Consider the following 18,532-nt stretch of genomic DNA (forward strand, 5'->3'; position numbering starts at 1 on the left):
TCGTCAGTGGCATGATTGCAGCATATCATATCGATTAAGAGCCGTTGTGGCGCGACAGCACACCAGCGATGGCCCAAAGTGTCGCCACTGAGACAACAACGAGCAAGCAGTAAAATTCATGGGGTAAATGATTTTCGATTAATGAGGTAAACAACTTTTATGGTAATCTGGAAATGGCAGCAGCTTTGTCCAATTCAAACAGTACTTACCCGTCATCGAAGGCATGTGGCCAAACAATGTTTATACAAGCAGAGTATCTGTGTTAATGAAATGTACACACACTTACTTATAACTGAGAAAAGACGGAGCTCTTATAATTTGAATTGTCTTTATTGCATTTTATTATATATTAGATTTCATTTTCAGCAACGAGTAGCTTGGCATGCCCTGCAAATATACTCGCCTGTGTGTTGTATTTGTATTAAATACTAAGTGTTCACTTCAATCGAATGCGTTTATATAATCTCTTATGCAGTATTTTGTTATTATTAAGGTAAAATTTATTTAATATTTACAATATTCGATTATGCAGTGCTGAAAGTAGTTGACAATTTTTGCTATTTGTTTCAATTCTCGTAATTATTTCAACTTCTGGTTGCACCAATTTGACTTAACCACCATAATTATCTTGCTACTGTAATGAATAACTAATCGTCTGCTACTAAATTACTTTTGCTGATATCCTACTTATTGATGTTTCACAACTTTGTTTTCGCACTTTCCGTTATCTGTATTTCAGTTGTACGTTTCATTACGTTAATAAAAAAGTCACTTAAGTTATGGTGTGGAATTATTACATTAATTGTTCATATCATCTTATAATTAAAGTGCTTGTCCTTGTGATTACGTCCGTGCACACTCTCGTCTGACTTGGGTCTCATTGTTTGCCATATCCAAATGCTCTTTTCTCTTTCTCTTTGTCTTTGTCAGTAATATTAACAATACTTAATTATTTACAAGTAGCGTTTCCAAGTCCATTTACTTAACTTAGTCTAGATGTCTTTGTTCACAACGAAAAGGGCTTGGCAATGTAAACATAAAATGAACGGCGGAGCTAATGTCAGTTCGTCGACTTACGTTAAAATACGACGCAGTCACGTCTTCGACACGACGAGCATCACCAGTAGCAGCAGCAGACAGCAAAGAGAACTTCCGCTCACCCGGTAGGTGCTTCCCGCCGACATTATTGCCGACGCAGAATACTCCCCTATAAAAGATACGAAAGTAGAAAGAAAACAGAAAGTAATGAAAGAGCTGCTAGCCAGTTACTTTGGCAGTGAAATAAAAACAGATGGGATCTTGTTTTCTTGTTTGATTGTTGGTTACTCCTTAATACCTACCGCTCAGCACGTGCAGATCCACCGAAACGGGCGCACTATTAGACGGCTGACAAGTGTAGTTACCCGAATCCTTTTTCTTCACAAAAGGTATTATTAGCGAGCCAATCTGTTACAAAAAATTCATTCTCATGTTATTAGCTATTGAAAATTGTGATGCACTCTAGTATTCCATACCGTATTACGGTTGCTGTCCGCATTACCGAAGATCGTGCGGTCGATTTCTGTGTACCAGCCCATTTTATTGTCATTCGCGATTTGTGTCTTGCCTCGGAACCAAATGATGTAGGTTGGCGGGTCAAGTGTGTCCCGAACTATGCAGTGCAGTGCCACCTTACTACCTGCTTTCACGAAACGGTTCTGATCACCAATCAGCTCGGTGTGTGGGACTGTGAAAAAATTGAGCAAATAAAGGAATTATTATCAACAAACTTAAATATTTATTGCGTCTTCTGGCATTTACCAACTACGCCTAAATAAATTGTTGCACTCATTTTTGGCTCAGTGGACACTTGGCACTCGTACCAGCCTTCATCGGTGTCCTGCACATATTTGATCTGCAGCGACCAGGTGTACTCGTCCTCGCCTTGGAATATGGCCTGAAAACGCTGGTCGGCAATGAAAGTCGCTTGGTCCACGGAGAGTATGTGGCCATCACGAAGCCGCACCCACGAAATTGGCTTGTTCAACATGTGATGTATCTGTGAAATAGTGAAATGGCAGAAAATATCGAGGTTTTCATCAAAGAGGCGAATATGCATAAATAAATTAGAGTTTAGGGAAAATGTTTACACACACAATGGAAAATTAATTCACTCTCGAAGGCGGGTGTGTCAAAACTAACTGATGTTGCATTAAATATATTTCAATCTTATTTCCGCACAATGCTTTTCTCAAATATATTACATTGCACCCTAGGTGTGGCCGTTATTTTTATGGGCACTGGTGTGAGTGCTGTGCGTGTTTCGGCTTTCTTATCAGAGTGGCCCCCACGCTCCGCACTCCGCACTCCACACTCCGCACACCCACACGAGCTGCAAACAAACGTAATTGGAACGTGTGCTTGTGTGCGTGAGCGTTTTGTACTTCGAGGATGCGAAAGTGTTTTTCCGGCTGTGAAATGTAAAAATGTTCATTTCACCAAAGTTTTGTATCGTCCCAGTATCAGATGTGCCGATTTGCATATCAACAATTTATTTTGCATTTTTCCTTTACTGTTTGTTCTCTTCATTCTTATTTTATATTTTTGTTGTTTTGCTTCACCATTGCCTTTGTGTATGTACATATGAAATGTCTACTAGTTATGCTGCTGTCTGATTACGGTTAGTGTTGTTGTATTCAGCGGTCCCTCTGTCGCAGAATGCATAACTACCGTGGCTAGCAGCAGCTCCAGCGCTGACACTGAAACCAAATGAATAAAATATATTATCCGTTAGTGGTTTAATACAGTGCGTATACTCCTCTTAAAGTTCCGTTGCTGTTTTTCCGTCATCAAGCCGAAAAGGTAAGCGCAATGCTACTGATTAAATGATGTTTATCTTGATTGGATTTTGGGAAAGTCTTATCGTGACATCGGCAGGTCGACGTTATTTATTTACATTGAGTTTTTAAACTGCTGCTGAATCTCGTCTGCCGGCAGTTAGCATTTTAACCAGCAAATCGAGCATCCATTTTGAATATTTCATTACATATGTACGAGGTGTTGTGGGACAAATGTCTAGTAAAGGGTTCCCTGCGTTGAATTAATGAGCAAAAACTCAGACCGAAGGCGCTAGCGATTTCAGCCGCTAATCTTTTCACTCTTCAGCGGCTTAATAAGACGTCTTTTGTCTGAAAATATTGAATTTACTGTACTATTGGAAGGTAAGTTCGCTTAGTACAGTGCAAGCGAAAATCACAGCTAGTTTTTATCACTAATTTTGTTGACATTTTTCGGAAGGTCATTGTAAATATGATAACAAAAATTGTTTGCAGCAAATCTAAAGTTGTCGTTAGTTGCTTGCTGTTTTCATGATGCCTGCATCTTCCGGAGATTATACAAATGATTTTATTTCTCTGCCATTTTGAATAATCTATCTTCTTCATTTCCAGCCACTCTCACTAAGCGATAAATGCGTCTACACAACATCCTCTCAAATGGCATGCACGCAGTCGAAAACTACTTGACGTCAGGTTGAAAGTTGAGAGCTGGTAAAATGCCATTGAAACAGTTAGCCAATGCAAACGAAACTTTTACATTTTCACTTAACTACTCAATCCCGTAAATTCGCTTCGAGTGCTCAGCTCTGTATATTTCCTGATTTTTCGTTTTATTTCAGTACTTGCATTTTAATCAAACGCAAAAAGGAATATAAACATAGATACATAGGTACATAGATATTTTAGACAGTCTAACGAAGGCAGAGTGCAAAGCGGAGAATTTAATGCTCGATTATAAAGAAAGCAACAACTGCGTTGAATACAATATTACCCCTTTCATTGATAAACTTCTTTCTTAGATTATTTACAACTTATACGAGTATTCCAGAAGACATTTGCATTAGAAACCCGAGCTTACTGTTTTTGATTTAAACTTGCGCTCATTAGAAAGTTTAGTCGACTTTAAGCTCAGTTTAGTCCAAGTCTAATCATTTTAAGCAGGCATCATTTAGTTGAAAGTCGGTTTGCCGCCACGTCACCTCCATAAAAACATTTATCGAATACCAAAAAAAATATTGTTGGCATGATTTCTCTTTTATTATAATCTGGTACAAAATTTCCAGGAATTTTTTTACTGCACGCATATGGCTACCGCGGCTACGAGTTACAGGTCCATTGTCCAACTTTTGAAAACTTTTTCCAATAAATTTAGATGAGACCTTTGAGCAAAACTGCGACGCAAACGATGGTCATTTGGTTTCAATTCTTGCACGAACTGTATTTTATGGACATGTAAGCTAAGATCCATACCTAAAATGTTCCACGTAGTCGTAGTCGTGCCCTGTTATTACACCCACCAGTACTCTCAGGTCCTTCCTGCTGAGTTTTAGGAGGAAGGTCGCTGTTTTCCTGTTGGTTCTTTCACAAAGCACTTGGCTACTCTGCACGAGTTCAACTCAGACCAACGACCTCTGTGAGTTGACCTCATGAGGTCGTCAATCCATAGTTGAATCGATGCGGAATTGACACCTAGAAAGGGTTCAGGGCCTAGTGGCATACTTTCAGAGCCTTCATTTGCCAATTCTTCAGCCAACTCGTTCCCTGCAATACCACAATGTCCAGGTACCCAAATAAGACTAACTTTGTTGTGTTTTGCAACACTGTTCAGTTTTGTCTTACATTCACCGACCAACTTCGAAGAGCAGCATGGGTTAGCAAGGGCTTTTAGTGCAGCTTGACTGTCACTATAAATTCCAATACTGTTGCCCCGCCACTTTTTCTCAATTAGCCAGTACGCCACATTCAAGATGGCATAGACTTCCGTAAGGAATACCGTGGCAATCTGGCCTGTGGCATAGGAGTACTTAGTGTCTTCGTCTATGTACCATCTAGATCCGCTTCCATCGCTGGTTTTGGATCCGTCGGTGTGGAAGGTGTGCTGGTATCCCGTTAATAGGTTCTCTGGACTTAACCATTGATCTCTATCTGGAATTAAAACATCATACTTCTTACGGAAGCTAACGACAGGCACCCGATTGTCCACCGGCATCGAGAACAGTGTGCACCGCTCCGACAACTGGTGGTATATCTGACAGTGGCCAGTGCTTACTTCATTTCCCCAGACTCCGTTTAACTTGAGTCTGTACGCCGCCTTCATTGCTTCCTTTCGAATTTGAAGATCCAAAGGTTGCAAGTTCAGAATGGCATTAAGGGCATCCCCAGATGTTGTGCTCATGGCACCTGTGATACCCAGGCACACACTTCTCTGTAGCCTGTTTAGGGGTTTTACTCTGGAATTAACCATTGTGGCTTTCCACCATACTACAGAGGCGTATGTAATAATGGGTCTAATCAGGGTGATGTACAGCCAGTGTACTATCGCTGGTCTTAGCCCCCATGTCTTGCCAAAGGTTCTCTTACACTGCCAGAAGACTTTTAGTGTTCGAGAGACCTTCTGCTCGACGTGCTTCTTCCAGGTAAGTTTACTATCTAGGATTATTCCTAGATATTTAACCTCAGAAGACAGTTGCAGTGTTACCCCTTTCAATGTGGGTAGTAACAGGTCTTCCATATTGCGTTTCCTAGTGAAAAGCACTAAGGTACTTTTTGTAGGATTCGCCGAAAGACCATGCAATTCGCACCAATACTCAATCTTATTTAGAGCTACCTGCTTTTTATTGCATATAGCTTCAAGTGATCGTCCTGAGAAAAATATGCACACATCGTCTGCATAGGCTCGGATGTGTCGAATTTCCTGCAGATCATTAAGAAGAGAGTCCACCACGAAGCACCAGAGAATGGGAGAGAGTACACCACCTTGTGGGCAACCCTTCTTATCCTCAACCCTGACTCCTTCATCGCTTTCTCCATCCATGGTAAGCAGTCTTTTGGATAGCATAGAGTGGATCCATCTGACAATGATTTCTTCTACTCCATGACTTCTGATAGATGAGCACATAGAGTCAAAAGTAGCATTGTCAAAAGCTCATTCAATGTACACAAACACGCCAAGAGTGTACTCTCTTGTTTCCAGCCCTTTTTCGATTATGCTAACGAACTCGCGCAGAGCCGATTCGCAAGATTCCCCACTTTGATAAGCATGTTGTCTGACGTTGAGAGGGTTTCGACTTAGAACCCTCGTCCTAATGTGTTTCTCCACCATACGTTCCAGACCCTTAAGCATAAACGATGTCAGACTTATAGGACTGAAACTTTTTGGTAAAGCGCAGCTGTCCTTACCTGGCTTTGGGACAAATATAACTTTCACCAAACGCCACAGTTGTGGAACATAAGCGCGCGCAAGACATGCCGTAAAGATTCTTTTCAAAGCCTTTAATAGTTGTTCTCCGCCTCGCTTGAGCATGATTGGGTAAATGCCATCGGGTCCTGGGGACTTAAAGTTTTCGATTGGCGAGAAGGCGAACCTTATCGTTTCCTCGTTAACTATCCTGGATGCAATAAACCAATCACGTCTGCTGGTAATTATATTGACATGATCAGATTGATCGATAGAGCTTTGATCAACAACATTCCTCGAGCCAGGGAAATGTGTTGAAAGGAGAACATCATACACTTCTGATTTTGAGTCCGTATAAGTACCATCTGGTTTGAGCAGTCGTCCAGCCTCTTTGGAGGGCTTTGCATAACCTCACTGAACTCTTTCGTTCCTCCAGTTCACTTATATTCCTTCCTCAGCAACTGAGTTTTGAGAGCTCTGTTAAGAAGTTACCTGGAAGTTTTCCGGAGATTCGAGAGTTCGGCGTTCCTCCAAGGGACTGTCTTACCCTCTCTTCTCCTACGTTCCGGGCACACCTTGTTATAACACTCTATCAAAGTTCGCCCCAATGAGTTTGTGGCTTCTTCAATACCAGTTATTGTCCGGAGTTTGGGAACATCACGGATTTCCTCTTTAGTGAGATCCTCATATCGTGTTCAATCCGCTTTTCGAGGATTCCAGCCTGCTGGGGTCGAGATTGTCTCGGCCGCAAGCCTGAACTCTATATAGCGGTGGTCCGACATGGAATCTTTATCGAGTACTTTCCAAGCAGTGATATGATCTTTATCGTTAGATAATGTCATATGAATCACTTCCTGCCTTCTGCCTGTCACAAAAGTCGCACTGGTGCCAACGTTCTGTATGACCAAGCGAGATGACAGAATGAAGTCCATGAGTTTATGCCCTCTGAAGTTACATTTTGTGCTACCCCAGAGAGTGATCTGTGAATTTGCGTCACAATTAGACCTAACCCCATGGATTCAGCATATCTCACAACTTCCGTAAACTCCCTCGTAGGGGGAGGGAGAATGGAGTCGCTAGGAAAATAGGCCGAGACGACAATTGTCTCTACTTCTTTCCCCTCTAATCTATTCTTTGTTTTAACTGCAACTAAGTCTTGACAACAGAATTGTCTTAACAAAGTGCAATCAACCACTTTCGGCATAATAATACGCGTACGCGGACGGACCTCTCCCTCTTTATGAAGGATAGACCCCCATTTTATATCTCCCAAGCCCCGTATTTGTTCTTTAGCCACCCACGTTTCTTGAATTAATATTATGTGAGGATTTGTGTGCAGTTTCGCTTGACTACGGCATAAAAGAGTAGGTACGGCAAATAAGTAATTTGCGTAAATGAAATGTTTGATGTCATAAGGACAGCCATAATTGCAACCTTACACTTTTCCTATATCTGAGTCGAGGACAGTAACTAGTATCCGTCCCAGATTCAAATATAGGCGCATTCCATATCTCGACCGTATGACCTTCAACGATTCTGGATCCATATCAAGAACCAAATGGGAACAGTTTCCATATTTAGGATCCGTCCCCGCTTTGGTGTAGTGGTATGATCTCCAGTGCTTCGTATCAAGTCCCTCGGCTTGGAGGCCCAGGGATCAGCATGCCCACCCTCCAGTTTTTGAATTTTGTTCGTTTGCCGAATGACAAACTTACATCCTTCAAGCGCTGACATCGCAGCCACTGTTTTGGCAAGCCATTCGAGCTCCTCCTGCAGTCACTACAACCTGTTGTCTAAGGTCGCTTATTACGGATTCCGGTTTATTACCCTTCCTCCTTTTCTTCTTCCTCGTGCCAACTGGATGGGCCATCATCAGATCTGTTCATTTTGCCAGATTCGGCTACAGGAGTGGACGAAGACAAATGAGCCGCAATTCCGGCTCGAGTGGCAGTTGGCATAGCTACGTTAGCCGCAGTCATACCTACTGTTTCTCCCGCCTTCTTCGCGTTCCTCTGCCTTTGCCGCTTCTTCTGTCTATTATACAGATTTTCCCCTGAAGCTGGCATCTGTTCCGTGGCCATTGCTGCGCTGGTACTTTCTGAGCGTGAATTCTGATTAACTATAGCCCCAACAGTCGCCGAAACTGGTGCCAGGACAGGAACCAATTTGGTTTTCTCAGTCGTGGTGACATGACTGGCAGGGGTTACCTGCATCATAACCACTTCTCTTCTTCTTCTTCTTCTTAATTGGCGCTATAACCGCTTAAGCGATTTTGGCCGAGTTTAACAAAGCGCGCCAGTCGTTTCTTTCTCGTGCTAACAGGCGCCAGTTGGACACACCAAGTGAAGCCAAGTCCTTCTCCACCTGATCTTTCCAACGCAGAGGAGGCCGCCCTCTTCCTCTGCTACCACCAGCTGGTACCGCATCGAATACTTTCAAAGCCGGAGCGTTTGTATCCATTCGGACGACGTGATCCAGCCAACGTAGCCGCTGGGTTTTTATTCGCTGCGCTATGTCTATGTCGTCGCAAAGCTCATACAGCTCATCGTTCCATCGTTTGCGATATTCGCCGTTGCCAACGTGCAAAGGTCCAAAAATCTTACGCAGAATCTTTCTCTCGAACACTCCAAGCGTCGCTTCATCGGATGTTGTCATCGTCCAAGCTTCTGCGCCATACGTTAGGACGGGCATGATGAGAGTCTTGTAGAGTGTTAGTTTTGTTCGTCGAGAGAGGACTTTACTGCTCAATTGCCTACTTAGTCCAAAGTAGCACTTGTTGGCAAGAGAGATTCTACGTTGGATTTCAAGGCTGACATTGGTATCGGTGTTAATGCTGGTTCCTAAATATACGAAGTCTTTTACAACCTCGAAATTATAACTGTCTACAGTGACGTGGGTGCCGATACGCGAGTGCGCCGACTGTTTGTTTGAAGACAGGAGGTACTTCGGTTTGTCCTCGTTCACCACCAAACCCATTCGCTTTGCCTCTTTATCCAGTTTGGAGAAGGCAGAACTAACAGCGCGGTTGTTAAGGCCGTTGATGTCAATATCATACAGGTAAGTCCTTTCCGTACTGTCGAATGCAGCTTTGAAGTCGACGAAAAGATGGTGTGTGTCGATTCTCCTTTCATGGGTATTTTCCAAGATTTGGCGTATTGTGAATATTTGGTCGATGGTAGATTTTCCAGGCCTGAAGCCACACTGATAAGGTCCAATCAGTTGGTTGGCGGTGGGCTTCAGCAATTCACACAATACACTCGCTAGAACCTTATAGGCGATATTTAGAAGACTAATCCCGCGGTAATTGGCATAAATTGCAGAATCGCTCTTCTTATGGATTGGGCAGAGCACACTTAAATCGGCAGGCATGCTTTCATCCGACCATATTTTGCACCTTACCAGCTCCTCGCCGCCATGTTTGAATAGCTCAGCCGGCAGTCCGTCAGCGCCCGCCGCTTTGTTGTTCTTTAGCCGCGTTATCGCTATTCTCACTTCGTCATGATCGGGTAGCGGAACGACAATTCCGTCGTCAACGATTGGGGTATCGGGATCTTCACTTTCTCGGTGAAATGCGCAGCTGTCACTGTTTAAAAGGTTCGAGAAGTGTTCCGTAGATGCACGTTTTTTGCTGCACAGAGGCGTGTGCGCAGTTTGGCTGCAACAAGGTAGTGATCCGAGTCGATGTTGGGCCCTCGGATCGTACGTACATCTAATATACTAGAAGCGTGTCTTCCATCTATCACAACATGATCGATCTGGTTTCGTGTTTTTCGATCAGGAGACAGCCAGGTGGCTTGGTGAATCTTCTTATGCTGGAATCTGGTGCTGCAGACTACCATGTTTCGGGCCCCGGCGAAGTCGATCAGCCTCTGTCCGTTACCGGATGTTTCGTTGTGCAGGCTGAATTTTCCGACTGTGGGACCAAAATTTCCCTCCTTGCCCACCCTGGCGTTGAAGTCGCCAAGCACGATTTTTATGTCGTGGCGGGGGCAGCGCTCATAGGAACGTTCCAGGCGCTCATAGAAGGAATCTTTGGTCGCATCGTCCTTCTCTTCCGTCGGGGCGTGGGCGCAAATTAGCGATATGTTAAAAAAACGGGCTTTGATGCGGATTGTCGCGAGACGCTCGTCTACCGGAGTGAACGACAGTACTTGGCGACGAAGTCTCTCTCCCACAACAAATCCGAAACCGAATTTGTGCTCCTTTACATGGCAGCTGTAGTAGACGTCGCAAGGTCCTATGGTTTTCTTTCCTTGCCCCGTCCATCGCATCTCTTGGATGGCAGTGATGTCAGCCTTTACTCTCACGAGGACATCAACCAGCCGGGCAGAGGCACCTTCCCCATTAAGGGACCGGACATTCCAGGTGCATGCCCTCAAGTCATAGTCCTTAGTTCGTTTGCAGGGGTCGTCATCAGTATAGGGAGGTCTCATCCGAGGCTTTGTAATTCTTTTCATTGGGGGCGATTTTTAAGTGGCGGGTCCCAAACCCAGCGCACAACCAGCTATCCTGGAATGTTTCACCTTCTCACGTTAGCTCACTCCCGAACGGGTGTTCGGAAGCTACCCAGAGGATATGTGGGCTAATCCCGGCCGTTGTGAGCTGTTTGAACCATATGCAGAAGAATCGTCCTAGCCATTCTCAAGTGAATGGCGATCAGTAACTTTCCCCACTTGCGTGGACTTCTACACATGGAACCATCCTCCATCCTCATAACCATATCTGCGTGCTCTAAATTGCCTCCCGAATCAGACGCTTTCTTTGTAGCCGTTAGTGCAGTGGTACTTTTGGGATTTACATCCAAATAAACCATATTACTTCCGTCCGCAGAGGAAAGCGTCAGAGTACTGAGACGTAAATGAGCTAGCGCAGTCTCCCTAGGATCAGCTAAAGGGTTTGCAGGGGTCACCTGCATCCCCATTGCTTTCGCTGGTTCCACTAAGCCGAACTCATTTTCGCCCAGTAACAGGCTCTTTATAAAGCTACGTAAGATGCACCGTCCAATGGTGCCCATCCTCAACCAGTAGCTTACTTCCTCCAGGGCCCTGATTTTCAGCCCTGGCCGTCTTGGTGGTGAATGAGTTTTGGGCCTGCACATCCGATGCCCAAGCTGCTGGAGATCCAGCGGAAGGATTGCCACAAGTGTGGGTACCCCGTGAGGAGTAGTTCTTGTTTGAACTCATTTCCATTGTTTTTTTTTTTGGCCCTATTAATACTCTTCAAGGGAGCCACTGTTGAAGAGGAACCGTTATCTGCAGTTTAAGTCTAGATCCGTAGTGTTCTGTTTTAACTCATTAATCACTTTATTTGTCATCCGACAGCAAGCGATCTTACTGAGTTAAGTAGCAGGGTTACCTCGCGCAGGATGTGATTCTTCATCACGCACTAACGGTCTTGGCTTAGTAGAGGCTATGGGGTTGGAATAACCCTCTGTGTTGCGCATATCTACGCCCTGTGTCGTCCTCATAGTAGTCATAGTCAGTCCTAAGAAAGACTCATACAGTGAGAACAAAACACTTAACCCTCAATATATTCTACTTAGGCAAACTCACGGAAAATAGTTTATTATTATTAATATGAAAACCTCGCAGATAAGTGAATATGAAAAGAAATCGTGTTCATGTCATAAAGTACGTAGACGTAATTTATTGCCCAATAAAAGGCAGTAGCAGTCAAAACATGTTCAACTCGTGATGATCCTTAAGATACAATGGTACAAAAACATATTTGAGTTTCTTCATTCATTGGAAATACGCGTGGGCAGAAATTGTAATGGCTTTGGATAAAGTTGCAGATATTCCTATGGTTTCAATAAATATTTAAACGTGTTAAGTATTTTATGTGTAATAATACAAACATGCGGATGGGAAGCAATAAAAGCTGATTTGTGTAGCATGCGAGCGTCTGCATTTGATTTTTGATTATAACTGCTTAATTTTGAATTTGTTTATACCAAATAAGTAAACGATTATCTGGAGCATACTCCGATTGCAATATTACATTTTTAAAGCAACAAATAGCAAATATCAGCAGACGAAAATTGTATCAGACATATCAAAAGAACGAGAAATTCGTTCAAAAGTTCTTTAAGGAGTGAAGGTATGAGTTTGCCACTTTTTCATACGAATCAGTTTCGTGAGTACTTTATGAATATAACATGGCCTGAAAAGTCCCGGGTCTAATACATAGATGGCCCTAGTTTTATTGCATTCAGTTACTACTGACAAAAAAAGAGGTTGTCTGTAAATTCGGTTTACTGACGATAGTTTAACGTGACAACGTCATAAAAAAAACAGATGAATGGTTGCAATTTTCAAAACAAAATTTTAATTTTATTTGTTTGATAGATATTTTGTATGGATATAGAGAAGGAGGTAAATGTAATCGCAATGAAATTGATCAAGTTACATTTACACAAACGTGAAAAATGACGAAACATTTATTAAATTCATGAAAGATATGTTCAATTTCGATTGTGCATCAGACATAAATAAGAGGAACCATCATCGATTTGCCGTTTTCAAGACACATTATACTCGAAGCACCCCCTTTTCATTTCCTAATTTTCCTATCATCGTCCTTTCTCAACAGAGAAATGGTTCATAACCATGCACACAGGAAGAAGGCATATGCAAATACAAATATGTGAATTTATATACATATGCGCATATACATACATATATATGTTCACTCAAGTAGGAGAGAGCCAGATGTCGCACGTTGCCGAATGCGGGGGCCGATTGTGTTCTTTGTCGTTCGTTCCGAGCTCTCGCTTGCAGTTCAAGCAAGGTAACGACGAATGAGCAAGATAACGACACATTTTTTCGTGCGAGCAGCCGGCTAAATCGAATTATAAGACGTTATCACGACAAAAAAAGGCAGCTGTTATAATTTCATGATATTCTATTCACTAATTCGTGAGTTACTCAGCTAAGAGTGACGCTACTTCTGTTATTTTCAAAACAAAAAGTGGATCAAAAAGAATTTCGTGTTTTAAGTTTGCATTGCTTCTTGACGGGAAAAAGTACAGCTCAAGCGAAGCAATGGCCTTGAAAAGTGTTATAGAGACTCCGCTTCATCAGAAACAACCATAAAACGAGGGTTACAAACGGGGTCGTAGAGTGATCGATGACGTCCGAATGAGGCGGTAACACCAGAAAACATTAAAAAATCAAGAAAATCGTTTTGAATGGTCGAAAAGTTAAGTTGCATGAGTTAGTTGACATCGTAAAGATATCAGAAGAACGTGTTGACCTTGCATTTGAGTATTTGGCTATGAGAAAGCTCTGCTCAAAGTGGGTGCGACGTTCGCTCACTAGGACCAAACACAAGAACGTGTTGATGATTTTGAACAATGGCGAAATTACTTGAATTGAACTTCGAATTGCTGCCACATCCAACGTATGCGCCAGATTTGGCTCCCAGTGACCATTAGCTGTTCGCAGACCTAAGCAAGGCAAGAAATTTCGCTGGAATGAAAACGTTGTCTCTGAAACTCAGGCCTATTTTGAGGCAAAAGATTCTATAAAAGTCGTATTGAAATGTTAGATGGGCGCTGGAATGATTGCGTTGTTCTTGATGTGAATTACGTTGATGAATAAATCTAATTTTTAACAAAGAACAACGCTTTTACAAATTCTTTTCTTTCCATTTGAAAAATTTTCAATTTAAAATTCTAAAATTTAGATAACAAGTACGAAATGGAGCGAATTCTCTTTTATAGCCTAGACAGACGACGGCTTTAATCAAGATACCGGCGCAGTTAATTCTGATTAAAATTGTAGTACGATAGACGGTTGTTACGCTGGTTAGTAAATATCTGATTCGCTTATTGGACGGTTTTGTCAGTAAAGGATGGACTGCAGGAAGTGGGTATTAGTGGCCCTGATTATGAAAAGTAATTATTTATTTTATAGAAAATCGTAAATTACAATTTCTCAAACTGGTCCGAAATATCAAAAAAGTTAGTGTTATTTCGATCTTGTTAGTGCATTTCGCATAGCCGTCTGTCTAGGCTATGAGGAAGGAAACATAGTGGAGTAGCGAGCAAGGCATTGAGTTTCGTTAACAACGGATACTTTTCAATGAAAACTTATATTCCCAGCTAGCAAAACTGCCAGGCTAAATGGACAATTCTTTCAGAGTTTTGTTTGGGTAGTTCTAATAATTTCTAATCCAATTTTGTTCGACTGCGACATGCTATTTAATTACTTATTTCAAGTCGATTTATGTTCGAATTTCATATTACAGACATGTTTGGTTATGTTTATTTTTCTCCCTCTTTACTTTTCTCTTCGCTTTCATAAAGCAAGGAAGTTTTTAAAAACGATTTTTCGAATGATGCAAAATGCGTTTTTAACAGAACAAAATCTTTAATTAAATTAGGCTTTGCTCACCGCTCCACTAGGTCGCCTGCCTTAGTTGATGATGCAATTTTTATACTCCAAAGAGTATATCCTTATTTATATATCGGAGTAGCATTTTCTGCTATGAACTCCTATACTTGTACATACTTACATATGTGTGCATATGTGAATGTATAAAAATATGTGCCACTTACATTGCAAGGCAGGTAAGCGTGATTGCCCATCTGAACGGTAATATTCATCGTTGGCATCGATAGGTTGAGGCGGAGAGCGTTTTGCTGGTAGGCGGCTAAATAAAGTTGATCCTGAGGGTCTGTTGACACAGTCGGAGTGACTGCTGCTAACGAAGTAGGCGCCGATTTGTAAGCTGGTAGGTCAGCCATGGCAAAAGACGGAAATGGTGGTAAAAATGTTGGTATGGAAAAGCCTTTTATGAGTACATCGGAAGGCGGCGGAGGCTGCAGGCTAATCGTGGCGCTTTCCACGTTGTCGTCTGTTGTTGTTGCTATAGTTGTTACCTTCTCCATTGCAAATAGCTCTACTGGTGGATCACTTGCTGGCATTATTGTTGTTACTGAGGAAGACGATAATGGGTTTGATATGGGACGCAGAGGCGATGCTGACGGCGAACGGATAGGTGGCGTAGATAGCATTGTATCGGTAACGGGCGTAGCATCAGGGACATTTGTTATTGCTGAGGCTGAAACTAATGATAATACAGGTGGCGCAGCCAAGTTTGTTGGAGGTGTTACTCCCATAGCTGCTATTGTTACGCTCTTTGGTTGTGTTGGGGCCGAACTCTCGGCAGTTCTTGCTGTCGGCACGTTGCTTGTAGATGTGTTTAAAAATAACATTGCGTTTGGCGTTGCTGTATTTGTTGTTTTTGTTAACGATATTGTTGCATACGTCGATGAAGCGACGGTGGAGTCTGTAAGAAGAAATCAGTGTGAATGTAATTGATAGGATGCAATGGACTACCCTATTGAAAATAACTAAATTGAACGCTCAGTTAATTCAGTTTGTAAAACAGTGAACATCATTTAGAATATGCATACATACGTACATACACACATACATACATATTATAGATATTCAAACTAATGGAAGGGAAATTGACACTTCAATATTTTCTTATTAAGCGCATAGAGAATGACAAAAACCGGCTTCGCACCATTCCTCATATTCGAAAAATGTCAGTTGTAGCAGGTAAATACTTTCTTCTGAAGTGTACATAGTTGTATATTTATGCGAGCATATTTCTACTCAGATATATAACGGTAGTGAATTTCTTTAAGGGACAATTATCATTGAAATCAACATAAATCAAGCTGGAGAGCCATGACTTTTAAATTTATCTTACAGAAGCTGAAAGCTTAAGAAGTAACAACCTTAATTTTTATTTTATAGAATATAGATATTGTATATAGAATTAGGTCGCCTTCAAAGTTTTTTTTCAAAATTGACTATCCAAATAGGAAATGCTTAAGTTTAATTTTTCAGGCATACAATTAAGTTTGTTGTAGGGCTGTGAACTGTATGCTAGCACGATAGTCAGTGCAGTAAAACGCTCAATGCGATTTATAATAACATTTCCAGGAATATATATATATAGGAGGAAACGGTATAATCGGATCTCTCTGTGGGCTCGCAAGATAAACTCGATATCACTCGACGATATGATGAAAATTACAAAATCATAGTTTCTGAAGAGCATCTCAAAAATCGTCTTCAAATTACTCAATCGTCACGATTACAACAGCTTTTGCACTTGAAATTTTCTTCTGCAATATCTGAACGTCAGTTTTTCGTCCATACTGTCCGCCTATGGAACAATTACTCCTTAAGTTCAGGGCTACTGAAGATGCATTCCAGTTTAAAACATTACTTAAATACCACTCACAGTGAAGGATAATTTGCCCTATTTAATCATTTGTCTCTTCTTCGCTTAGTTGTTGTATTGCTCTTTCTCTTTCTTCAAATCTGAAGAATAAATAATAAATTTTAAATGTTAAGTTCAAATTGTGACAATTTTAATTTTAGTATGCATTACATTGTAGTAACATTAGAATCTAATACTGAAATACAATATAACCTGTGGCTGTTGTGTTGGACTAATTAACAAATGTAAATAAAATGAAAGTAATAAACCAACAATGTGATAACAGTCTAGGAGACTACAAGCAAGGTCTTTCATTAGCGAATTTTAAAAAATTCTCGGCGCAAATTCGCTTTCCAATTGTACATATTTGTACATATTTATGCATAAGTGCATTGTTGGACTCGCCTTTCCACAAAGGAATTACAGTACTTTAAAGTTTAAAATTTCTAAACCATCTATCAGAAAGATACCCTCGTGAAATATCTCTGCTAAAAAAAATTGCATTGGGTCACGTTCATTTGGCTACGCACTTTTTTGTGTGCTACTCAGCTGTACAGGCCGAAATTCTTCCTAACCCTGAGATAGGTTTAGCTGGTTAGGGTTATAACCGACCAACTGGTTACTACATCTGTTACCCTTGGTAATGACGAGACCGAGACAGATTCACTAAAGTACTTACACAACACTACTAATATTACTTGATCATTTGTAGTCGAGAGCTACTTAATTACCCCATATATAATAAAAACTGCGTTGATCCCATAATATATTATACGTGCGTTATGATTAATTATTTCTGTGTGTTTTTTTTTTTTAAATACGGAGTTTCAAGTTCGAGCTTTCTTTTAGCAATGTTTCGTTATACGGCTTTCTCTGTTGAACAGATGCTGAGTAGGAAATCTACAACTTATTAAAATGAGTTGATTTGGACTGGGGACCATATCTAATTAAAATTCACTACAAAAAGGGTGTCCAATTTCAAATATGGAGGGCAGAGCTTTGAAAACGATCAACATTTCGAATTAAAAAAGGTAAGTTAAGTTAAGTTTTTTTTTTAAGAAATAGATATGTATGTTATTTGATTTCAACAAGACGCCGAAGCATGCGCTTCATCACACAAGAAAACCCAATTTATGGCAAGCAAAATTTGCAGCAAGAATTTCACGATATTCTGCAGAATTTACCCGCCGCTGTTATCCGGACATATCTGATGCTGTTGTTGTTGTTGCTGTAGTGACAGTCCTTGGTCGGATATAAATCTAGGTCCAACCGGAAACGTAGAACCGACAGTCGTGGGAACGGGGCTATATCCGATAAAGTTTGTGTAAGTAAACTAAAAACAACTAAAGTCTTGAAGGGCGTTCTTGAAAGACCCCGTAGGAGCAGGACAGTTGAGAAGGAATTTTTGTTCTCATGTTTTTCGATACAAAAACTCTCACGTTATTTTTCTACATTGAATAATGTTAAGTTTTTATATCCTTTTCGACATAATGGAAGGTTTTTAATACCATCTTTGATCATCTATCTTTCAGTAGAAACAGATTGTACTCGTACATATGAAGAGTGTTTCACTGTTCTCTATGGGCTGTTAGAAGGTGTGGTGGTAATGGTAGGTGAAATCGAACCGCATAGAAAATCACAGTTTTTTTCGCTCATAAACAAGCCTTTCCTTATCTGTGATTGTTATACTCGACGCCTTAACAGATCTTCGAACAAGATTTCGATTCATAATATTTGAGTCAGCCTTGTACGTGAGATTATATCTGAAAGTTATATTTATTGCGATTGATTACGTTTTTTATATTCGAAAGCCAGTTACAACAGTGTCCTTGCTCCTTATGTGGAAACCAGTGAGCTTAACTGCTTGGTGCATGATTACAATTACACACACATATGAACGCATTTACTCACATAAAAAATCTGTGCGAATGTGACTTTTTAACATACTAATACTTTGTATTGAAAACAAGAATAAAAATGCGCTCAAGCGCTTTCGATGCCCATTTCTATTTTTTCCGCTCCGGGAATTGTGTTTGATTTTTAATTGCAAGCAAAAAATATAAAAATATGAGTA

The 18,532-nt window shown here is 41.1% G+C and overlaps 1 protein-coding gene across 8 annotated transcripts in view; it reads right to left on the minus strand.

Moving 5' to 3' along the window:
* Positions 1-331: 331 nt before the first annotated feature.
* LOC128861464 (uncharacterized) overlaps positions 332-18,532 on the minus strand; it is a 63,254-nt gene continuing 45,053 nt past the window's right edge. For all 8 annotated transcript variants that reach the window (XM_054099607.1, XM_054099616.1, XM_054099667.1 and 5 more), the window contains exons 3-7: positions 14,774-15,507; positions 1,801-2,038; positions 1,515-1,726; positions 1,341-1,446; positions 332-1,207 (exon numbers count right to left, since the gene is read on the minus strand). In XM_054099607.1, coding sequence (XP_053955582.1) covers positions 1,095-1,207; positions 1,341-1,446; positions 1,515-1,726; positions 1,801-2,038; positions 14,774-15,507 — 1,403 coding nt within the window. In that variant the 3' untranslated portion in view covers positions 332-1,094. The remainder of the gene's footprint in view (positions 1,208-1,340; positions 1,447-1,514; positions 1,727-1,800; positions 2,039-14,773; positions 15,508-18,532) is intronic.

Source organism: Anastrepha ludens, chromosome 2 (assembly GCF_028408465.1).
Source record: "Anastrepha ludens isolate Willacy chromosome 2, idAnaLude1.1, whole genome shotgun sequence".
Taxonomy (NCBI): Eukaryota; Metazoa; Arthropoda; class Insecta; order Diptera; family Tephritidae; genus Anastrepha; species Anastrepha ludens.